The 26,428-nt window shown below is 35.5% G+C and overlaps 1 protein-coding gene across 8 annotated transcripts in view; it reads right to left on the bottom strand.

Moving 5' to 3' along the window:
- The window catches only part of LOC134755528 (tight junction protein ZO-3-like), a 119,422-nt gene that overhangs the window by 91,755 nt on the left and 1,239 nt on the right, over positions 1–26,428 (bottom strand). For all 8 annotated transcript variants that reach the window (XR_010129068.1, XM_063692062.1, XM_063692063.1 and 5 more), the window contains exon 2: positions 13,755–13,812. Coding sequence is in view for 7 of the 8 variants with exons in the window: in XM_063692062.1 (XP_063548132.1) it covers positions 13,755–13,812 (58 nt within the window). In the remaining variant the exon portion in view is untranslated. The remainder of the gene's footprint in view (positions 1–13,754; positions 13,813–26,428) is intronic.

Here is a 26,428-nt window from a genome sequence, read left to right as displayed (position 1 = left end):
AGCTTTGTTCGAAATAGGCCATTGTTTATGATTAGTTTTAATAAATACATCATAAGTACGCTTGTTTGTTATTTAGGCATATAATGTCGGTTTTCCTTCAAGTACGTAATCATATGGCGTATTTCGATACAATACTGTTTTGTTTATCAGTAAAACATCTTGATAAAAAAATTCAAGCTTTTACATAAAATAATTATCCTTGATTAAGACAATATGTGATTTAATTAATTATAAACATTTATTTCAAGTAACTTCTGAATTGACGTAAGCAATATTAGTATCTCGCTCTAAAACATAGAAACAGTAGACTACAAAGAGATGTATCCACTTTTGGACCTTATTACAACGCAAAAAGTGGTTACATCTCTTTGTATTCAAATAAACAACAAACATTACATCTTCAACGAATTACAATAGTCATGTTGGTTTATAAAAAATAATCCTTTACATCAAAAATCTTGTCTACGTTAACATGACTCAAGGGCACACAAGGACAAACAAAAAACCCAGATTATAATGTTAACGTACACAACCTCTACCTACTTTTTTATTATTTTATGTAGGAAAAGTGGGTAACCCTAATAAATAATATCCAAAATAATTAACATGTATTTATTTATTAAAAGTCATAATATTATTTTGCCTCTATCAAGGTTGTACCTATTGCAATTTAAAAATTCACAACATAAAATTAAACTTCTAAAGTAACCCCCTCATTCATAAGTCTCTCAGGTCTCAATTACTTAATTTATGCTTTGTGTCGTTTTAATAAAGACAACTGTCGAAGTGAGAGATAAGGACAAAACATAAATTAACTAATTGAGGCAGGAAAGAAGTTTATAAGGGGGTAAGTATATTCAAGTAGGTACCTATTTAAGGTGAACCGGAATAATTGCGCCAGTTGAGGTAAATGCGTCTTTTTACAATTACAAGAAAATGTTATTTAAGTGTAAAGGAAATTAATTATACTAAAAGCGGTCTTTCATCGATGCCTGAAATGGCCTAATTGTCGCCTTGGTAAAATTTCGTCGAAACCTATCCATCTTCTTGTAATTCTAAAAAGACTCACTTACCTCAACTGACGCATTTGTCCCAGTCGACCTTAACCATAAACAGCTGACAGAGTGACGCCATTTTAGCGAGCAAACTGCCGCGCGAGGATGGGTCGTTTGCTTCGCGCGGCAATTTCCTCGCGAGGTTGCTCCCTCTGTGCAGAAACCCCTAATTTTATAACTACAAAGTGTCATATTTAATTTAAAGTAATTTACTGTACGTATACTTAAATATGTATAGGGTGTTAGGCACCTGCCATATTAGGTCATATACTTAATCATCTAATACAACTATGTATTTATACAATGAAATGTACAATTTATTTATTTATTAAAAGTCTCATGAATATACATTTATTTTGCCTCATTAAGTTTGTACTTATTACAATTTAAAAATTCACAACATAAAATTAAACTTACAAAGTAACCATAAACGTCTCTCAGGCCTCAAATACTTAATTTAAATACTTAATCAGTAATCACCTAAAGGTTCGACCACACCGCTGCTTAAAAAACGGTGAGGGTACGGAATCGCAGTGACGCGTCGTAAGCGTAACGATTTTATCGCATGCCCTTGCCCTCTCTAAAGTAAACCAAGAGTTTTGACTAATTGGCCATTAATAATATACAAAGCACTACATACCTAATTAAAATTTGTATTTATATACGTGTATATGTGTTTGATGATAATGTCCACCAGTATATTGCGCTTCTTTGCATTGAGTATCTTAAATGACTTATAATAATTAAGCACACTATTGCCATGGGCCGATGTTTGCAACAATGTGTGCATATCAAACTCAGGCAGCGGGGGTAGACATTTATATCTTCGAAAATATTAGTGATGTCATTGAGTAATGAAAGACTTAAATTTGAGTCGTCTAATCCTAAGTTACTCTTGGGAGAATTGGCATCCTTATTCATGTCCATAGTAGTGTCTGTTGTTTCTGTTTCAGCAAAAGAATTCAGCAACTCGTGGTTGTGGGTTTACTCAGTTTACAGCTCAATTTACGGTGCATCTGCGTCACTTAAGAAGCGGCATGGTCGAACCTTGATACAACTATTTATACAATGAAATGTACAATCTTTCGCCAACTGAGCGGAGTGTCATAGGCAATTGGCTATGACAATCGGTCAGGGACACTAACTTACAGTTATAATGATCATAGTCTCGTTCGACCTGATAAGCTTTAAAATGGTTGCTATAACCATAAACTTGTATTTTTTTTGCAAGAAAATAATACCGAGTTCAAATCATTGTTTTTCACAAAAATGTTATTAACCATTAAAAAATCCGGGTTATCGTCTACGCAGTCAAAGAGCAATACACTATTTGTGTTGTAAATAATGCCGTTGATTTCATAAGTTGGAACTGAAAGATAATCATCCTCTAATGCTTTTGGAATGTTAAGACGGCTCGTTTTACCAACATTGATAGCGTCGTTAAAGCCAATTTTCGTTATATATCTTGAGCTGGTTTTCAATTCACACCGCAACGCGATTGAATAACACAAATTTTTGCGACATGTTATAGACTGGGCCACTCGTTTCAAATCTTTATGTTTAGCTTCGAATTTGAATGCAGAGTAAAAAATAGGTGGACCGCATTTTTTGATTACTGAAGGATAATGTAACAAGAAGTGATATTTCGGCTTCAAGTGAGTCTGGAATAATTGACAATACATTTCGTGATGTTCTTTGATAACTTCTTTTAAATTTTGTAAATGTTCTAAGGAAATTACTTGACTTGTTAACACATCAGTTATTTCTAAGCAACATCAAATAGTATTTCCATATCTCATCGTTATCAGCGATCAGGTCACCAATTATATACCGAAAATTTCTTACTAAACATAGCATTTCGGAAGCTGACATAATGATTGATCCATTAGTTAAATGTTTGTTATTAATTGGCGGTGGATGATTATCTTCCGAACTGCTGTAATTAAAATACTTAATTCTCGAATTTAGTTGTTCTAGTGAAAAACTTTATGAAATTTTTTCTGGAGAAAAACGAAGGAGTTCTGCTACTAAAATTGACACATTAACTGCGAGTGGAGAAGAATTAATTGAAACTGAATGTTTAGGTTTGTGATAAATTCTTATTCAATATATTCTACTTAGGTATCTCTCGGGAGACTCCAATTTATTATTTTATTACTTACATTAGTTAAGAAAAAAAAAATGCAATGACTACAATATTTTGTATTATTTGTATTGTAAGTATGACAGGTTGATTTATAAAATGTGGTGTTTGTTTTCAGATGACGATGACGTTTTATGGTTGAATAATAATAACGAGCCTTGGGAAGATGTCATTAGCAAATGGAAGAAAACATTCAGACTGAGAAGGAGGCACACCAATTCATCTACAGTCCATGATTTTCTTGAAAATTGGAGCATTTTAAAAAGTGATAGAGGACATGTCCTGGTAAGTCCTTTATGCATTTTGAACTCAAACAAAACTGTTATCAACTGACTTCAAAATTTCAAAAGGAGGAGGAAATGTTTTTTATGTTTGTTACCGATTAAAAAAAAATGGTTCCAGATTAGGCCCATTTTATTGTTGAGCGTACCTTACCTACTGTCATTGACACGCTGGGCTGGGCTGACATGTTGAAGTCGGTTTTTTTTTTCATAAAATTATTTTCTCTTCTTCCTCGGTCCCTCACTGCTGAGGATTGCGACCATGTATGCTCCATCTCCATAGTGTGTGAATTGGTTCTGAAGTTACTTAATAGTTAATAATTTTTTTTTTTAGATTAATTCCGATTTTGAAGAACTGTTCAAAGAAAAGTCGTTGAATTTCCATAAGAATTGGCATGACTTTTTTCAGAAGCTTCTTATAGCAAAGAAGGGCCAAAAAAATAATAAAAATGCACTCTCTCTAATCGAAACATTGAGTGCCATAACAGATGAAGGTATGCGGTTCCCTTTACCTTTTCGTGTAATATTATTAGGTACATTATTAATATAACATCAGGTATTATAATTCTGAAAGAGTTTAAAGTTTGTATTGTAAGATGTATGATGTAAAGCTGTATGATGTACGAATGTATTGCCACATATCAGCTCCTTTAATATTAATAGTTTTCTCCAAATTCTAATTCTATATTTTGTTAATAGATAAAAGGATTCCGGTACAAATAAGCTTATTGGCGTACTTAATCCCTCCAAAAGGCAGACTTTCCAGAACTGTCAAATACTCATCGACGGAAGCAACTGAAGGCAGTTACCTATGTGTATTATCAAAGATAGATATAACTCCGTAATAGATAGATACAGTCTAAGGAAAAAACGTGCCTCGAAAATCAAGAAAATTTGATTCTCGTCCAGAGGGCGCTACTAGTTTTGGCCTACAGTCGTATAGATGGCGTTGACGGTTTCGTTTGTTATTTAACAATTTGAATTTCTAGTAATTTATCGTCTGCATTGCTACTGACATTGTAAGTTGACTGTGTTTCTTTTATGTCAGAATTATCTTTGTCGTGTTGAGTCGACGAAGACGCGGCATCTGATTGGCTCTGCGTGCCTTGTGATCTTAAGGTCACTACTTCATTCGTTTCATTACTGTCGAGCTTACGCTCTTTAAATAATTTGTGAAAACCAAACAAATGATCTTTCAGATTATATTTTGTATCATAAGTCCGGTTACAATTTTCTATAGGACAAACAAAATAATTCGTGATGCTATGAATTAATTCCAAGTGTAAAATATACCTTTTGAAGTTTTGGATGTCTAGCTTACATTTAGGACACAACATAATGACAGGTTTGCACGATTCTCAGCAATACAATGTGCTTGCTTATATAATATATCAATTTTAAAGAAGAAATATTTTAAAGCAGACCTGCTATTTCATGTTTAAAATTTCTACAACATGTGGAGGAACCCTATCATACTTGGTTACTATTCCGTAAACTTTCCTTTGTATTGTTAAATATAAATATTCAGAAGCATTTGGGTATCGCACATGAAATACATGATACATTTTAAATAGTAGGTCAAATGCTTTGCTTGCGCAATCGAATACATACTTTATGTCATCAATGACCATGTACAAACAGGTGAAATTATGTAAGCTGCCCTGTAGTAAGACGTACGGCTGCACTGACAGTTTCCGCGCCAAGTTCTTAGATTTCTGTTCTTGTATCTTCTTGTCGATATCTCCGGCGGTCTGAAATCAAATACATTATAAGTGATATGCTAAGCAGACGACGTACAGTAGCGGCGATAGTAAGAATTATTAGTTAAACAATTCGTTTGAATAACAAGTTTGCTATAAAGTTCAAATTACCAGTAATACAACTCCCATGATATGATATAGAAGTAATTTTTTTAACTGATATTTCTATTATTGAGAGGTCTTTCTATAACATACCACATAAAAAAGTACTCAAATTAATACGCATAAATAGAAACAAACGCATTATGAGTGCCACTTGCACCATCCCACTAACCCGGGCTAACCGGTTAAACCGTTAACCCAGTGTCAAATTATACTAGAAACCATGGTAACTCCAGCCACTTCAGGTTTAACCGGCTAATCCCAAGTAAGTTGGCTTAAGAGTCTCCGGCAAGCTCGGCCGAATTTCACCTTCCCATACAAACGAAGTTCCGTTCTCATTTTAAAAATACAATACAATACTACAAATACTCTTTATTGTACACTTCATTACAGGAAACAATACAAAGAATACAGTAGAGAAGAGGTTACGTGTTGGATTGTAATGAAACTTTGCACATACAATGACATGAGGTCTGAAATTAGTTTTTCACCTCAGCAGCTCGAACAAGCCTACTTTCGTCACTCCCTGGAGTGAGGAAAGTGCGACTTTCCTCACTCCAGGGAGTGAAACAATGTAGCTTTTTAATTTAGTGAAGGCCATGAACTTCATACTACGGTACGGTACGGTACGGTTAAAAATTGTTAAATAACAAAACGAAACCGTCAACGCCATCTATACGACTGTAGGCCAAAACTAGTAGCGCCCTCTGAACGAGAATCAAATTTTCTTGATTTTCGAGGCACGTTTTTTCCTTAGACTGTATCTATCTATTACGGAGTTATATCTATCTTTGATAATACACATAGGTAACTTACGTCTGTTTGTACGATGATGCCTTCAGTTGCTTCCGTCGATGAGTATTTGACAGTTCTTGAAAGTCTGCCTTTTGGAGGGATTAAGTACGCCAATAAGCTTATTTGTACCGGAATCCTTTTATCTATTAACAAAATATAGAATTAGAATTTGGAGAAAACTATTAATATTAAAGGAGCTGATATGTGGCAATACATTCGTACATCATACAGCTTTACATCATACATCTTACAATACAAACTTTAAACTCTTTCAGAATTATAATACCTGATGTTATATTAATAATGTACCTAATAATATTACACGAAAAGGTAAAGGGAACCGCTTACCTTCATCTGTTATGGCACTCAATGTTTCGATTAGAGAGAGTGCATTTTTATTATTTATTTGGCCCTTCTTTGCTATAAGAAGCTTCTGAAAAAAGTCATGCCAATTCTTATGGAAATTCAACGACTTTTCTTTGAACAGTTCTTCAAAATCGGAATTAATCTAAAAAAAAATTTATTAACTATTAAGTAACTTCAGAACCAATTCACACACTATGGAGATGGAGCATACATGGTCGCAATCCTCAGCAGTGAGGGACCGAGGAAGAAGAGAAAATAATTTTATGAAAAAAAAAAAAACCGACTTCAACATGTCAGCCCAGCCCAGCGTGTCAATGACAGTAGGTAAGGTACGCTCAACAATAAAATGGGCCTAATCTGGAACCATTTTTTTTTAATCGGTAACAAACATAAAAAACATTTCCTCCTCCTCTTGAAATTTTGAAGTCAGTTGAAAACAGTTTTGTTTGAGTTCAAAATGCATAAAGGACTTACCAGGACATGTCCTCTATCACTTTTTAAAATGCTCCAATTTTCAAGAAAATCATGGACTGTAGATGAATTGGTGTGCCTCCTTCTCAGTCTGAATGTTTTCTTCCATTTGCTAATGACATCTTCCCAAGGCTCGTTATTATTATTCAACCATAAAACGTCATCGTCATCTGAAAACAAACACCACATTTTATAAATCAACCTGTCATACTTACAATACAAATAATACAAAATATTGTAGTCATTGCATTTTTTTTTTTCTTAACTAATGTAAGTAATAAAATAATAAATTGGAGTCTCCCGAGAGATACCTAAGTAGAATATATTGAAAAAGAATTTATCACAAACCTAAACATTCAGTTTCAATTAATTCTTCTCCACTCGCAGTTAATGTGTCAATTTTAGTAGCAGAACTCCTTCGTTTTTCTCCAGAAATGAACAAAAGGTTTCGTACTTTATCAACTAGCTTTCCTTTTGCAGGAACGTATTTTCCTGTAAGCGACTTACAAGTGGGGATGGCTTTCACGTAGTAAGTTTCTAGAGTCTCACATGGAAAAAGTGATATTATTTTGGCACCGAGTATATTGTAGTCCTCGGGTTTCAATTTGCTGAAAGCAACATTTTTATATGTTTAAGTAAAACACAGTTAATAATGGCAAAACAAACAAAGGTAACATAATAATATTATTATTAAATAAATATGTATTTTGTACTGATTTAACATGCACAAAGGGGAACTTATCTCTTATACTATTTTAGACTAAGAGCTGGCTACGTCAGAAATGACATAACAATGAGAGCAACCAAACCCGTATAGTTAGATTACTATACTGTCCTTAATACTAGATTCGGAAACCTGGAAGCTTTTAATGGGTGGAGGTCAGAATAACAGACAAAAAAAAATAAGTTTGGAAAAAGTCTTATTTATATAGGACGGCCTATATTTTCCCATTGTAACAAAAAACATTGCATATTATTTCAGAATCCAATACAGGAGGTGAGCCATTTGGCACTACTTCCTCCCAACAGAAACTTCTGGAAATATATTAAAATGCACTGCCTTTTGCCCTTTGTCTCGTCTTGGCATTTTTACTTTTTATAAAATAAAATAAAAAGTAAAAATGACCCGCCCTAGTAGCCAGCTCTCCGGCTATATGCCATCCAGTTAAAGTAAAATGTGTTTTTTTTACAAAGATGGGCCAAAAATCGTAATATGCCAAATAACCCAGGAAAGATTGTTAGAAAGAGGCATCGGTTTGGGCATCAGAGGTTTAAATATTAAAAAGAATTGTTTGCTCTAAACTAAGACTTGACTACTAACTAAGCCTTTAATAATCTACAAAGCACTACATACATTCTAATTAAAATTTATATTTTTACTTGTTGTCAATTTATGTATATAATATACTAGGCATTCTCAAAATGTGCTCCGCGGAGCCCTAGCTTCTGTAGGGGCTCTGTGAGAAATTTACTTTTACTAAACCATTTTAATATACTATAGGTTTAATATACTAAACTATCTCTATAATAAATTTCACTATGATAAAAGATAGACAGACAGACACACTTTCGCATTTATAATATTATAATGAATGAATGAATGTTTATTTATTCTGGCAATAGACCCATTACATAATTTTACAATACAAATACAATAAATTTAAAAGACAAGAAGAAATACAGTAAAAATAAAATAAATAACCACTTAAAACTACTAAAATAATGATGTGTTTGATGATAATATTCACCAGTTTAGGTTGAAATATAAAAATCTTTTGTTTGCTCTAAAGTAAACCAAAAGTTTTGACTACTTGGCGATTAATGATCTACAAAGCACTACATACAAACTAATTAAAATTTGTATTTACTTGTTGACAATATATGTATATATGTGTTTGATGATAATGTCCACCAGTATATTGCGCTTCTTTGCATTGAGTATCTTGAATGACTTATAATAATTAAGCACGCTATTGCCATGGGCCGATGTTTGCAACAATGTGTGCATATCAAACTCAGGCAGCGGGGGTCTATTTGTATCTTCAAAAATATTAGTGATGTCATTGAGTAATGAAAGACTTAAATTTGAGTCGTCTAATCCTAAGTTACTCTTGGGAGAATTAGCATCCTTATTCATGTCCATAGTAGTATCTGTTGTTTCTGTTTCAGCAAAAGAATCCAGCAACTCGTGGATGTGGGTCTTTAATGTTATTCTTTGTCCAATATGAGGACACAGTTCTTTGAGATATGCATCAGTCAAGTCTTTAAATTTTTCGATTGAAAGATCATTATCTAAAATACAAAATAACATTAAGTAACGGCACCAGTGGTAGCACACGGCACACAAAGGGTTCCGTACCATTATCTATGAAAACGGTCACCCATCCAAGTAGTGACCTCGCCCGACGTTGCTAACTTCGGTGATTGGACGAGAACCTCGAGATTGGGAAATATGGGTCAGACTATACCAAAGGGGGGCCGGCTTGTCCAATATTTACAAAATAGGACAACAAGACACACAAGATTAAAGAAAAATATAGGTAATCTATCTTTGCTTAGGCTTTACCACGGAAATATCCACGCCGCCCACGCCATTGATAGTTGATAGGCACAACCTAAAACTTTCGTCCAAACAGATCGGGTGACATTTAGATATAATTATTTATAATAATACTTACTTACTACTACTCGTAAATGAATTTATAATTACTTGAATAACTGACTAGGTACTTACCAAGAAAACTTTTCACCACTTCGGGTGGCATGCCCCACGAATGAAGTAACACGCTCGTTTCTTCCATTATCTCTTGTAATGCACTCGAGTCCCCTGTGGCCACGTACAGCAGCAGATCACACACAAATAATAATAAACTACTATCGTGATAATCGTGATATCCATAAACAGATAAACGGTAAGCGGCGCAAGCGTTGAATATGTTCCGGAAGAGATTGGAGAGAAAAAAATAACGATAGGAAAGGATACTATCAGTTGAGTGTTGCCAATTTACAAATTTTATTTCCCGGTTCCCGGGAAGTCTTTTTATTAAGGGGCCTATTTTTTTGTCAAAATAAGAACTTTAAAGGCTCCTCTACACAATGGTCCAGCGTAGGCCAGTCTAAGTGACGCAGCTATGCGGTGGATTGAGATAGCAATATCACTTGCTCCCTCTAACGCATAAATGCGTCCCTTAGACTGGCCGACGCTGGGCCATTGTGTACTGGGGCCTTAAGGCCAAAGACATTCTATATTAAATAACAAGACAGTGTACTGAAGATTTTTGACTAACCATATTTCAATATAAGGCCTCATTAGCACGATCGCTTTTAAAAAAAAAAGCGTTTAAATGACACAAATGGATACATGTGAAAATGTGTGTGTGTGTGTGTGTGTGTGTGTGTGTGTGTGTAATGTGTGTGTAATGTGTGTGGAATGTGTATTTATTCACACCACAGATTATTAACTAGTATTCACACGATGGCGGTGGCGCTTTTTATTAAGCGTTGTTGGATTTTCGACTTTAAGCGCTGGTCGTTAAATCGAATTTAACGTGCGGACGGATTAAAGCGCTTTTTAACGCGCGTTGTCAAACGCAACTTGTCACTGTCAGTATGTAAGAACAATGAAAACTATACTGATCCCCTTCTTTAGGGTGCTAGTACTAGCGTAAGACAAAGACAGTATGATTCTCTCTGTCTATATGCTTGAAATGAGACAGCCTGGCTTGACCAAACTATATATATTATAGTCTGGCAAACACAAATTAGTTGGTCAAACCAAATTGTCAGTAAATAAAAACAAAAAAATCGGCCAAATGCGAGTCGGACTCGCACACGAAGGGTTCCGTACCATTATCTATAAAAACGGTCCAAATACTGACCCCGCTCGACGTTGCTTAACTTCGGTGATTGAACGTGAACCTCGAGATTTTAGTATTTGTAGTTATAGCCGAGCAGCAACAGAAATACATCATCTGTGAAAATTTCAACTGTCTAGCTATCACGGGTCATAAGATACAGCCTGATGACAGACGGACGGACAGACGGGCAGCGAAGTCTTAGTAATAGGTCCCTTTGGGTACGGACCCCTAAAAAGCCGGCCAGTGCGAGTCGGACTCGCACACGAAGGGTTCCGTATCATTATCTATGAAAACGGTCACCCATCTAAGTACAGACCTCGCCCGACGTTGCTTAACTTCGGTGATTGGACGAGAACCTCGAGATTGGAAAGAAATATTTATTTTATTTTGTTTTTAGTATTTGTTGTTATAGCGGCAACAGAAATAGGTACATCATCTGTGAAAATTTCAGCTGTCTAGCTATCACAGATCACGAGATACAGCCTGGTGACAGACGGACGGACGGACGGACAGACGGACGGACAGCGAAGTCTTAGTAATAGGGTCCCGTTTTTACCCTTTCGGTACGGAACCCTAAAATCTATACTCATCCTTTTCTTTTCGGTGCTTGTACTGGTGTAAGACTAAGATAGTATGATTCTCTCTGTCTATGTTTGAAATGAGACAGTCCTTTAACAAACTATACAAACTAAACGGATAATCACAATTACCAATTTAAAGACATTTTTTGTGCAGTGGCAACACCACGAAAAGTGTAAGAAACTCTAATGTTTTTAATATTCCGTTTAAGATATGACTTTTTTATATGGCGTATTATTCTTTTATTTAAATATCTTGAATCTTCAATGTAGTTTCAAGAATATCAAACCAAGAATTAGTAAAATCAAGCCAAGAACGTATTAACTCTTGACGCAAAACTTTGTTATTATTCGATTTTAACTTGTTGATTCTCGAGTGGAGATTGTAGACATTAAATCAAGAATATGGGATATGAAGCCAAGAATGTAATAAATCTTGACGTAAATCCGTGTTAATTTTTGATTTAAGAGCTCTTTGAATTTTAAAAGGAGTTTATAAGCATCAAACCAAAAGTTGTTAAAATCAAGCCAAGAATGTATTAGCTCTGGACGCAAAACTTTGTTATTATTCGATTTAAACGTGTTGATTTTCGAATGGATCTTGTAGACATTAAATCAAGAATTTGGGATATGAAGCCAAGAATCTAATAAATCTTGACGTAAACCTGTGTTAAGTTTTGATTTAAGAGCTACTTGAATTTTGAATAGAGTTTTTAAGCATCAAACCAAGAATTATTAAAATCAAGCCAAGAATTAACTAAATCTTGGCGTAAAACCGTGTATTTTTTTATTTGAACTTCTTATATCTCGACTGTAGAATGTATATGTCAAACCAAGAGTTAATCGCTCTTGCCTAAAAACTTAAAAGTCTCAAAGCAAAACTTTGGTGCTTCTTCTTTGAAATAGCTTTGGCTCTTGACTATAGGTTGAAAACATCAAATCAAGAATTAATCGCTCTTGCCTAAAAACTTAAAAGTCTCAAAGGAAAATTTTGGTGCTTCTTCTTTGGAATTGGGTAATATTTTTGGTTTGATGAAGAGTTACTCAAGCTAAAACCGTTTTTTAAGAGCGTGCAATATCTCTTGCTAAGACGTTTTTTTATTGCGGCGAATAATTAATATCTTAACTCAAATCACTACCTTTAGCTTCAAAAATGTGTAAAGATAAAACTAAATAATTTTTATTCTGCTTTAAAAAATCATGATGTTTTTAACTCGAGACATATTTATTGGACCAAGCAATTTATTATTTTCTTTAAGCAACCGTGCGCAAGAGAGTTTTGCGTTTTGAGTTAAGATATCTTTTTTATCTGTGTACCAGGGCCTTATGAGTTACGAGAAGGTGCCGTTGACCAACCCGCCGGGCCCCGGGGGCCAGGTCGCGTACGAGGTATCGCGGCTGCTCGCGTATCTTAGCTGTATACTTTTGGTTTGTTTACCTATATGATTCTACTAGTTTAAAGTATTATTTTGGTTGAATCGTAGAAAAAGTATTGTATACAATAGTAATATAATTAAACTTTTCAATCTCGTACCCAATAAGGCCACTCAGCGCTATGAAAATTCTTCGTTAATTAAATTGCTAATTATAACAAGCCTATTAAAGCTATATTTTATTAGGTACAACTCGATTGTGACTACTTAAGTTAATATATAACAAGCCTTAAGCTACCGTTTTATTAACACAGATAACCATTAAGTATAAATGATACCGCTACTGTTTTACCACTTAAATACGAACAATAAGCCACAATTGCATTGCAAACAGGAATTACAGATCAGGTCGGCAACGCCTATAACCAGCCACAAAGCGGGCTGTTCGCTATCGGCTTGACAATCTTGTCGACAATGCCTATTCACTACACGGTTATTGTTTAATTATGTTGGCTGTTTGTTCGCAGTTGCTTTTTGTCCTTGGCCTTAAATCACATTTATTTACACTGAAGAGAAATGAAAACGGATCATCTTGTTTTTTTTTTAAATAGCCCTGACGCAAATTACCATGGCGCCTAGAGCTATCTAAGAACCATGAATCACAAAATTCACAAATCCTTTATCTAAAATCGCACTCAAATCAGTTTATTCAGACATGTGTACTGCTTACCTATTAATTACATATTTTAAACTTAAGAAAACTTCTCTTTTGCGTCGGGACTAGTCGGGAGTCAGAATTACCTGTTTGATTATTGCCCATGTTGTATTTATTTATCTATCCGCAAGAATATTATTAATTCTGTGGTAGAATTCTCTGCTGAACATAATATATCCCCGTCGATGGCCTGGATGATTGGGTAATGTTAAACATTTATTATCCTTATTTACCTAGGATTAGGATTTGAATACTAACCTGTTTAAATTATGGCTCATAACCATGTTTTCTTTGGCACTGTCAGCTGCACTGTATCCTGCAACAAATAAAAATCCTTTTAAAAATTTACATCAACTGTTTGTTTGGAAAGTCGTACAAAATGATGGTCCGGTAAGAATTGTAGAAAACAACAAAGTCGCTTGTAAGTTGTATAGTTGACATTTAAAATCGAAAAATCTAATCACATACCCGGGAACTGTAGGTATACTCGGCGGTGTAGTTTCCAAATATATTTTCATTTCTCATGCTCTGAAAGAGGGTCATTGTTGTTCTAAAAAGAGTGCAGAAAATGACACGTGTCTGCACTAGAGCATTTTACGTTCGAAATACGTTTTTTTTTTTAGGTTAAGCAATTGAAATTTGAGTTTAAATGGATTTGTTATACAATTTCCATTCTGATATTTGACTCTCCATTCCATAAACAACGATACTTTTGCCTGAATTGTTAATTGAAAGTACCCTCAAGAAATACTGTAAAAATTTATACTTAGTCTTGTTTAAAAAAAACACATGCATTTTACTTTCCTCGTATTCGAAATGAAAAGTAGAGTGTTTTACTCAGGTGAAAGGCATCATTTCAGCCTTGGACTATTGACTTGGAAAACACCTCGGCCGAGATGAGTGCCTTTCATCCCTTGGTTAACAATCTACTATTTTACTTTAATCCCAAGGAGGTTAAAACTTGTTTTTTTTAACGATTTCTACGCGGACAAAGTCGTAGAGGCTATATAATTTATAAAATCAGGGGTGCGTATGCCCCGAGTTTGTCTATTCACTTAGTTTAATCACACAGTATTGAATTACTTGTATTGATGGATTGTGATCAAATAAGAACGATTGCCACCCAACCAGTTGTAGGTACATGAAATTAAGTTGTCGAAGAAAATGTAAACCCCAAACACCAAATAATAAAGTCAAGGTAAAGGTCCCAATCCCAACCCCAATGTTTGACGTAATCCCAATGGATGAAACCTTTCTTAATTCCAAACAATCAAAGCAGTTAGTTAGCATTGGACTAAACAAGTGTTTGTGAAGTAAACAGTCAAAAGGAAATTATTTGTTCACTCATTATAAAGAAGGCGCTTTGCCAAACGACACAATTATCTGTTGTCTGCATAGTATTCTTATTGGATTACGAGATAATCGTAATCATACCATACTAGATTGTTTATTTTATATCCGCTCGAAGCACAAAAGCTATCACCCGGTATTGTGATTTGTGTCCATTAAAACCAAAGATAATACTCGTTCAGCAAAAACGATATTAGCATCGCTCTAAAACTGCCACTCATGTTCTTTAATCTGATACAGATTGACTTCCATCAGCCATGGTATCGGCTTGACGCGATACTTATATGTCGACAAAAAATGTAATGTAGATGTTGGATCAACGTACCATGACTCATTTGCCATGCTACCATTGTACTTAAGACAAAAATAAAACCATGCCGACTTCAATCGTATCCGAAAACAATTGAGGTTTAAAATGGAAGGAGGATATTTTGGTTTAATTGCGTATATTTTTTCTTGGCGTTTGTTTGAAGTTGCGCACGTGTCTTGATCTTGAAGTGACTTTCTGTGATTTAGTTACCTATATTATATTGTTCCATATTTATCACCCTGTTTGTACGATGTTAGTTGTATTATTGGCATTAATTGTTAGGTATCTGACAGTTGAATTTCGAGAGTGCAATTTACATTTATATTTTTTTCACACCGTGCGTTGACGTCGCTTTTGTTTCCTCCACCAGTCAGTTTGAACATAGCCATTATACAGTACCTATGGCTCAGAAAGTACTTAGGTACTAGGTCGAATAAAACACTATGGGTACCTATGCCTATGCAGTATCTTTTATGATATAGGAGGAGGCAAACGAGTCGCCCATGGACACCCGCATAACCAGAGGTGTTGTTAGGGCATTGCCTGCCTTCTTAATTTTTTTAAAGACCAAAACTTTAGTTCATTTTTTTTCAAAGGACCGAAACTGCTAAAGGGATCTGTCACATATCTAGTTAGCTACCCATGATAGACCATAGTAAACTACAGTCAGATTTGAACCGAATTAGGGACTGGTGCCTAAACTGGCTTATAAACCTCAACGAATCTAAATGCACAGTCCTCCACATGCACAACAAAAACCCAAAGTTGCCATACACTTTAAACAGCGTAGCGTTAGCAGGAACCATGACCCAACAAGACCTGGGAGTCATAGTGTCTAATGATCTCAAGTGGGAACCCCATATTTCACGAATAGTAAAAAAGGCTAACTCTATAATCTACATAATTAGAAAAGCTTTTCGTATCCTCACCACCGAAACAATGCTAAAGATATATAAGACCTACATAAGACCAATTCTGGAATATGGCTTTCAGATATGGAATCCATACTTCAAAAAAGATATTGACATGATCGAGCGAGTGCAGCGTAGATTCACTAAAATTCCCGCACAACTAAAGTCACTTTCATACGAAGAAAGATTAGTCAAGCTGGGCCTGACAACACTGCAAAAAAGGCGTGAACGCGGCGACTTGATCGAAACGTTCAAAATAATTAACGGATATTACGACTGTCCAGAACTAAGCGATCTGTTCGCTCGAAACTCAAACACGCGCACAAGAGGACACAACCTTAAACTAATAACAACAAAGCACAAAACAAATATCGGCAAACACTTTATTGCAAACCGAGTAGTAAAGGCTTGGAACAAATTACCCTCAGAAGTTGTGAACTCTGCAAGTGTTAATCAATTTAAAAATAGACTAGACAAACTATGCTAACTGTGCTAAGTGAACTATGATTTAGACGTACCAGCATCAGCTGCCTGTCTAAAATGAAATAATAATAATAATAATAGTTTCAACACATTCATCAATCAGTCAGCACTATACATAGTGTCAGACAGGTCTGTCCGTCACTCTATCTCTATACACGGCCGGAGACAGGTTCGGTTAAACAATGCAACTGGACTGCGCTGTGTCACTCATTAGCATAGTTCTCACGTCTTTGGGTTGGTACAGTCAGCTAAATTATTATATACCTGTGTATATACGATTTGGTAAATGTTACTACTGTTAGTTATCTGATGGCTGAACTTGTAACTTAACTGCGTTTTTTATTTATTTAAAGCTCTAGCTTAGCTAGCTTTATTTCGACGACCGTTCTGGCGTAGTGGGTAGTGACCCTACCTGTGAAGCCGATGGTCCTGGGTTCGAATCACGGTAAGGGCATTTATTTGTGTGATGAGCACAGATATTTGTTCCTGTGTATTTAAGTGTATTTCCTGTGTATTTAAGTATTTATATATAGGTATATCGTTGTCTGAGTACCCATAACACAAGCTTCCTTGGGCTTACCGTGGGACTTAGTCAATCTGTGCAAGAATGTACTATAATATTTATTTATTTAAAGCTGAAGCTGAAATATGGTTTGAGCTCCTTATTTAACAAGCTCTAGGTACTTTTAGGTAAGTTACAGTCATATATTTCAAAAGAGGTTCACTAGGTACAGAAAAAGGGCCTCCGCCAATGATAAAGTACCATCAAATATATTAATAACGGGTCACTCACGTGTTATTAATATATTTAATATGTCTGTGTCTCACGGAAGTTTTGTTATTAAAATAAAGTACCATCATTTACTAAATCGTCAGCTCTGCGATAGACTGCACAGACTTGAAAAATCGATATATCTTAAGAACCCAAACGACTAAACGCATGTTCCAATCACAAATGGCCGTGTAAAGTGTTTTGTCTTCGCAAACCCTCGTACCTACTTCAATAAACAAAGACAAATATAGTCGGGTAGTGTTAGTCTACCCTAAGTCGGCGTTAATGGCAGCGGATGTCATCAAGTCGTGGCCATTTTTTCCACAAATGAAGGACAGGACACGCATTCTGTACTATTTATAGCTTTTTAGTTGGTTTATGAAGGGTATTGCGCTAGGTGTGGCTGGGTTGGGCCTAGACGGTTTTATGGATTTAATGATTTTAAGTTATTGGTTATTACAGGTAGGTACTACTATAAATGTTGGTCGTACAACAACTTAGGCTGGCGTATAAATGAATTAAATTTAGAACTCGCGCGGTCTTTGTCAAATTTGGAAATATCCAAATGGAGGCGTTAGAAAAATAAGTAGGTATAGAAGCAATCAAGTTCATATAATGTACTCATTTGTATTCCATTTTCTTTGGTGAAGGAAACAAAAATATCGATCGTCAAAATACATAGGTATTATTAACAAGTAAAAAGCCCTTATGGTGGAGGTGCGGGGATGCGCTATTTGAAATTATTTTAATCATGAAGTAGTTAACATCTAATTTATTTTAAATATTTGTTATCTCTGTTCTGTTCACTTGTTTTATTAAGAATTGCCTACTACAAAAAATTGTCTCAAATATAAATATCTTTCGATTGGTAAGAGTGAAAGCTGCAAGTGATTTCCCACTGTTATACAAATAAAATAAATTATATTGCACAAATAATTTGTATGACCATAATTTACGTCGCTTGGGGGTTCGCGTGAGGAGTCGCTACTGTTGTAGTTGCAAATAACCAACAGGCCTAAGGCATTCTTTAACTATAGTAAAGGATGTGCTCAATCACATAGAACCTAATAGTATATTTGCAGAGAATGTAAACTGACCAGTCAACCAGCCCTATCAAGGAAAATTGCTGTACGCGAGAGTCGCGAGACAAGTGCTACTGTTTACGCAACATTTTCCATTCTAAGTCATCTAATCATCCGCCGTATATTTTTGAAGTAAAACATCGTTTTTCAAACAGAAAGTGAAAAGACTGACCCCTAATGCCAAAGAGGGCGGAAATATACCTTTCCCGACACATAAAGGTTACGTTCGGATGTCAAATGCAACAGTCAGAGATGTTATGTTTTCGTAACTATATTATGCCGCACCATCATAAGTTTTTATCGCGGCATGACCGAAACCCAACCCAACTGGAGATAGTGACACGCTTAAGAGTGCAACATAGTCGTGAGCAATTAGCAGCACATATCTTTGGCCCCTGTCATAAATGCCAGAGTAAAGAAAAACACGAGAGTTAGTGAACGTCATATTCGTGTCACGATCGCTGTCCGAGGCCATGTGACAAAAACTGCAGTTGCACCCACAATCTCGAGATTTTTGTGAACGTTACGCCATTTTTAGTATACCTACTGACACTACAAGTATAGACATCACATAGACATTTAGTCTTGATTCAAACAACTAAGAGCAGTGGTAATAGCCGGAACAAATGAATTCCGTGAACTATACTCTAGTCTAGTGTTTTTGGCTAGACACTGTAGTGTAGGTACCTAGCACCTAGCTGATATTTTTTTATTGTAAGAAAATAAGTTCTTGTTGGATCAGGTCAATTTTGACCTAATAAAAATGTAAGAACAAATTATTTGTTTGGACCATAAGCAAACTGGCAGCAATGTTTGTTTCCATAAATACTACCGATCGTAAAGTCGTAAACTACTTATAGAAGATATGAGCAAGTAGTGCAAGTACGTACATATCATAATTTTGGATACCTGTATATACTTCCATTTTGCGACACGAATGACAATAATGAACCTTTATCTGTAATCAAGCCCACTATATAACATATTCAAACGCACGTAACCATAAGCAAACGAAATAATTATGACAAAGAAAAGTACAATACTCAGCCCTACCTTACATTTCCTACTTAAACATTTGTACTCCCAGAACATCCTACTTATTAAAGTAAAAAAAGCGCGTTACTTGCGACCTTTTATGCAAGTTCTTGTACTTTTGTGGTTATTCATATCGTTTTCGAGCTCGAACGAGTCGCATGATCAAATGAACAATTTACGTTTACGTTGAATATTCACGACTCTGCTGCTTGCAGACCTGCTAGCGCTGTAGCCAGTTATCTCTTAGAATGAGACGATATATGAATATAAACACTTCAATTTTCAGCAAATAGCTGATTTCTGCTCTTGCAGTGCTGTAAATGCAAGACTTTGCAACACGTTATTCTGGCCCTGTTTTCCGCGTAACCTACCAATTGTTATTCAGTCCACCGCTTATTAAGTAAATACTGCACTAGAATTCTCTTCCTGTCTGCCACTCTTTGCAATTATGATGGGCCAGCGTGTAAAGAGGGTAGTGGTGTCGGATGACTTATGGCGCAGCGGGATGGCGATGGGATGGCCACGGTGTCGGTTTTTCGTCCGGGCTGGCGATGGCGCGTATTTACGCATCTACACGTAGCCCATTTCTTAGTGCGTGCTCTCAACCATCGCATGGCCATCTCGTTGGTCCATGAGGCCACTCGTTGTTCATGGACCCTTTCCCTGCTGGTTCTTATTGTATATACGCTGCTTGGAGAAAGAAGGTCTACCGCGAACAACTTCGTTCGTGCGTCTACTTGCCTCTATCGCTCTTGCATGTAAAGAAATTTCAATTTTAGATTTTCGCTGTGGCCTTTTCAGGGGTGATAGAACAAAAATCCCGCTTAATGCAGAAGCTGGGGGTCACGTTACACTAGTTCGTCTAGGAACTCGATGGGACTTGCGCAATGGGAATACCTGGCTGGTCTTGTTTCTGTGTTTGTTTACCCTTCGTGGCTCGTTAGAGCAAAGTTCGTCGAACTTTCAGGTGTTGTACTTATACTTACATCATGAGTCCATTCTCCAGCTCTGATTCTACAGTTGTACGACGGTGTTTACTTAATGTACGTTTGTAACAGAAACTCCTATGTCAAGTAGTTAAACAAATTTCACAATGAATATCCCTCTATGAAAAAATGAGCTCAATCAAAATAGTAAGGTCTTCACCTTAGAAAGAGTTTTAAGTGAGTACTGTGTAGTAAGTGTGTAATAAAGTCTGTACTGCGTTAATAAGTACCAAAGGCCTGCTCCGTATAAGATGAATAAAGTCTAAAGAAAAAACGTGCCTCGGAAATCAAGAAAATTTGATTCTCGCACAGATGGCGCTACCATATAAAAATAATAATAAATACAAATAAAAAAAACATTTTTTTTAACATTTTTTAAATATGTTTTTCAGTTTTAGTCGCGTGTCGATAGATGGCAGTAAATTTAATAATTTACTATGACAGTACCCCTCTATCCTATATATTCTCTTTGTAAGTACCTACTTACATCCTAGGACATTAATGTGAAGAGTGAGAGCCTTCGCAATGTGGGCGGAAGTTGCGGTGAGCGGTGAGGACGAGGAACACATCAAAGGGTCTCAAGTTACTTACAACCGTGGCTGCCGGATTTGTGGTCGTAAATATTGTGCATATTGTTTCTTAACTTGCAATAAGATGCACTATTGTAAATCGTTTACTAACTACCTTCCTACATATTGAATTCTTGAAGTGTGCACACGCAATAAGATTAGGTACTTCACCTTACCTTACACCTCAACCAAGAAGTCATTTTTAGGGTTCCTGAACCTAAAGGGTAAAAACGAGACCTTATTACTGAGACTCCGCTGTCTGTCTGTCTGCCCGTCTGTCACCAGGCTGTATCTCATGAACCGTATGTGATAGCTAGATCACTCTTATAAATTTCGGTATTTCGCCTTCGCCTCCTACCTATGATGCCACCCGGTCGGTGATAAGGACAAAGCATGGCACTATTTGCTCTCTCCTCTTATAGGAATCGCAATAAGACTATATTTCTCTATCAAAGAGTGTCAGGCCCTCGGCAGTGCCTAAATTCATTATACTCAAACTCAGGTCTATTAAAACTTAGATTACCTATTATTGGATGTTATTGGATGAACAACCTATCATCCTCGATACCATGCAAAAGGCCAACTGCATTTAACGTTGCCAAGCGCCAAGTTATGTGCAAGTTACGTTTAACAATACTATGCAACCACTTATTATGTCATCCTGCATTATTAGTCGTGTTAGTTCGTGTTGAGTAAATGCAATGAATAATTGTTAAGTATAAGATCAGAACTACTACTGGTTAAAACTAGTAGTTCACGTAACGTAAGCAAGCTAAAAAAAATTGGAGTGTAACATGATATGGTTAATATCGATTTGATAAATCGATTACTTTCTGAGTCTCAGGGAATCAAATTGGGTGAAAATCGATTAGAAGATAATCGAAAGCCGATCTGTTCCCATCCCTAAACTTAATTCAACCACACAAAGCGTAGGTGCACGGAAGTGCGCTACCAAGTTGTAATATTGTTTAAATTTGAATTGTAAATTTATGTCATCATAGCGTTTCATATATGTTATTTTACCATTCTTTCATTCAAATACATAAATCGACATGGGATAACATAATTATGGACAAAAATAAATTCATAAGATTACTAGAAGCTAGATATTTTATAAGGACGTTTTCGTAATTTATTATCTAAACGTTAAAAGATTTACGAGTCTAAACACTCTAAACATCAAACGGCGATACACAAGAAAGCTCTAACTAATGCCCGTCTGAAATGTGATAACGCTATCTGGGTAGGGATCAGACAGTAAATCCCTTATATGAAACGTTACACTGATGTATCATAAAATGTCCTATAAAGTGAAATAAAGTATCCGAAGAACCAAAGACAATATTATGAAATAAAGTACTTGTTAGTTATGGAAAACGTTAAGAATTAAATAAATAAAAAATGGTAATTAATTGGTTTTCACCACTTATTCAAATTATGTAACGAATAAAAACGATAAACACTTGTATTCATATCTAACGATTTTTATTGATGCTTAAATATCAATAAAATGTGTCATAAATCTTGTAATGAAACAAAAAGTAATTATTACCAACCATACCATAATTTTTCCTATAACCTGTACGTGGGATCAGACCCATGAGAAATCTTCACACCCATAAACAACAATATGAGTCTGATGTTTCTGGAAATTAACAGAACCCGCGTTCCGGACTCATTATAAGTAAATTAAAGCAAGGCTTGCATGACAAGAAAGTGTCATATTTTTTAATCTATAGCGTTAAATTATAAAAGAGGACTAATTAAGGTTAAGCGTAGATACAGCGTTTTATTGTTAGGTTAATTGTTAAATTAACAACACAGTTGTTGCATTGCAATAGGTATTAACTATATAGGTATATGTAGGGTAACTATTATTTTCACATGCGATGTTTGAGATAGTGACTAATTTGAAGCTTTAAAATACGCTGATAAGTACATAGGTATTCAAATGAAAAAGAAAAAACCAAGCATTAAGTAACGATTGATTTGATAAATAAATGGATGCAGAAGGTACTAAATGTACATTCTTGGGAGTTAACAAAGAATGCTCACGACCGTTCGCTAATTCAATCATGAGCGTGACCTAATCACGCGCCTCGTTGGACTAATTTACAGTTTGCGTTTGTTATTCTTAATCAACACCCCTGTTTGTGATCTCATTAGATTCGCTGTGATATAAGTTTTTTATACAATGGCCCTTTATTTTTTTCCCCGCTTTCAACAATCAATCAACAAGGTAAAGCAGCTCGGTTTGGTGCAAACATCTTATTTACCTACCCACGTAGTATTGCAAAAAGTTGTGAACTGTAGGTAGTTAAAAAAAATACGATGGGGATATTTTGTTTAAATATAAAATCAATTGCTTCAGCTAATAACAAAAAAACACCCAATTCAAGCTTGTTTAAATGAAATGCTTCAGCAACCATTTAGAACCGGCCCAATATCGGTAAGTAATTGAACATTATTTTTAATTTTCTCAGGCGGACACCGGGGTATTGAACTTTCGCGCACGTAATGCCATCAGCACCTTGTCAAATAGTGTTTTATGGTATAATGCGAACGTTGTTGTGACGGGATAAGCTTAATGGCGTATAGGTTGCGCATTCGAGCACGTATTGGCTATGCAACTAAGTTATAATTCAGGAAACAATAAGAAGTGGTAGTAGGATTAAATGCAGGAGCAGTCTCACCTACATATATTTATTAACATTATTTAGTTTAAATCTCGGTAGTGTAGCAAACAAGCGTAGCGTCGTAGACCCGCGAGACGGTAATTAAGCAGTTTCCGTAGAAAAGAATACGTAAGTACATGTACGCATCCATGATTTATATAGTTAGTGTAAGTGGAGTATGTTACATGAAGTGAAAAGTCCAAGTTCTTGAAAATAATTAGCTATTATGGAACCGGAAAATGGCTAATTCCGCAAACATATCAATTTTATTATACAAACATTTACGCAATTATAATTTAACAGCGGCTATAAACATTTAAGCACTTAAACTAACGCAGTCAAGCATTTCACTTTCTTATTCCTTACTAACACTAACTCCTTTCAGATTTGTGGTTTCACTAGTGTTTTCACTGGCATTTTACAACCGCAACTAAATAAGAAGCGTGGACGTTTTCCACTTAGTTAAACATAATTGATCTAGCAGTGGGTAAAGTGACAAGTGATTTCTCTTCAAATTGCATGTTTTTGAATTGCCAATATAGGTACGCAAACTAGCATACCTTTTCTGTCGTTAAAAATGCCCTGACTCACAAAAACAAAAGTTCTCAGGAACACAATGCGTTGCCTATCGTTTAGTCGAAAAAATGCCATAATGCTCGAAGCTATCTTAATGATAAGAAATTCCAAGTTCAACATTATGGCGTAAGCATGGAACAATGAAGCTTGATAAATAACCCGGGTTCATTATCAAAGATGTTCCCATGGTGGATTCACACGCGCCGTCACACCCCGTGAGCAATGGCGTTATAAGAGGCTCTTAAATGGCCCCAGACGGGGTTGGGCGGCCTTTGACCCGTCTTCGAGTTAGTGGACTATGAAATTCTATGGTTTCGATTGATGGCATTAGATGTAAATAACCAGTAATTAGAGGTGTATTTAAATATTATAACAATATAAATTTATTAAATATATTAATAACGGGTCACTCACGTATTTTAAGTCAAAACATGTCGAGCGTTTTTCGACTTAAAATACGTGAGTGACCCGTTATTAATATGTCTGTGTTTCACGGAAGTTTTGTTATTAAAATTGCTAATCAATAAAAATCTTTATATATTACAAACAATATATCATTAAATGCTGCCAATATGAAGTAGAACATAAATTAATTAAGAAAATAACGAGCAAAAGTACCCATAAGTAGAGTTAAATACTATAAGGCCTGTTATGTTATTTCATTTAATGAAATCTATCAAATAAGGTACACATACTAAACTGCAATTGACCTTTATTATTTCAAATTAGGATAACGGTTTGAGATAAGAAACGAGAAGCAAAATGTTAAACGATAACATGTGCTCAGATGCACCTGCACGACACGTATTTTGCAAAATACATAGCTTGCTTCACAGCTGCCGAGATCAGTTTTTTATCCTTTAGGTACTGCTCTTATTAGTTGTATTAATAAATAATACTATGGAATATTTATTAAAGTATTTTTTTTAAGTATTTAAAATTTATTGCACAAATTTACACAAACATGAACATGAACAAAAATGGCGGACTTAACGCCTTGAGGCATTCTCTACCAGTCAACCATTGGGCTAAACAGAGACAGTTAATTAAGTTAGTTTGTCGCAGGATTGTAAAGAGTGGATAGGTATGAAAAAGATCCAAGGTCGAGACTACTTTGATACTATAATTACACAAATATATATTTTAAATATACCTACATATATGTATATATACAAATTCAATATATATAAATAAACATACATGTTTTTGTAAGGTTTTGAATAAGCAAGTATAAGTTTTAACAATGTCTCGTTAAACATTCTAGCCAAGTTATCGTGTCAGTAAATCTGCTACATTAACCTTTTTGCGGAAATAGAAGTAAGTACAGTCGTATTACAGAAATTTCTAAGAATTAGAAACATAAACTGTAGGTAAGCAAAATAATCTTGTCACGAGGGTTACTGCAACATTTGCTTGTAGTAGAAACACCATTTATTCAGCTGCAGAGAGAGGTGACGCCCCCTCCACCCTGCAAATAAATTTATATGCAGAGGGGGTCACCTCTCTGCAGCTGACTGTAACTATTCAGTATACATATCATTTTAAGAAACCATGATGTCTCAAGATTAATTTGAACATCTTAACTTACTTAGGTATGTCTCTTAATAAGGCTTCGATTCCAAGTTCCAACTATATTATACTTCATTGAGGCACGTTGCTTTGCGTCTTTGACCTTCATGGCTTATGAGAGTGAGTCACAAAAAACTTAGCAGATTTTGTTATATTTGTTAGGGTTCTTAAAAAAGGAGTGTAAGTTATTAAAAGGTTTGCAACGGCATGCCACACCTCTTTGTTTGCACTCGGCTTTAAGCTTGAGAGGACCCAGAACTACAGACCAACTTTTAACAACGTGGAATATTTTTTTATTTCGGGATTTAATGGTTATTCATCTCCAGGATACCCTAAACCACAGAATAAGTAATCCTAAACAATGACAGCTGAATAAATAGACAAATGATTGATTCCCACGATGATGGAGGGGTCAACTCCCATACCCGCATAATCGTTGGACGATCCAACAGTGGCAGCATTTGTGAAGATGAGGCCTCGACTTTTTTCTTTTTACTTAATTATTTAATGACTTGGCTTTATCTCTTCTTATTTGATATGTGAATCCACGAAACAAATCTTGTGTTGCTTTTGTCTATTCTTCCTAAGTATTACTCCTCTGTTCGTCCGTCTGT

The sequence above is a fragment of the Cydia strobilella genome, chromosome 1 (assembly GCF_947568885.1).
Source record: "Cydia strobilella chromosome 1, ilCydStro3.1, whole genome shotgun sequence".
Taxonomy (NCBI): Eukaryota; Metazoa; Arthropoda; class Insecta; order Lepidoptera; family Tortricidae; genus Cydia; species Cydia strobilella.
The sequence above is the reverse complement of the archived record's forward strand: the minus strand, read 5'-3'. Positions and strand labels throughout refer to the sequence as shown.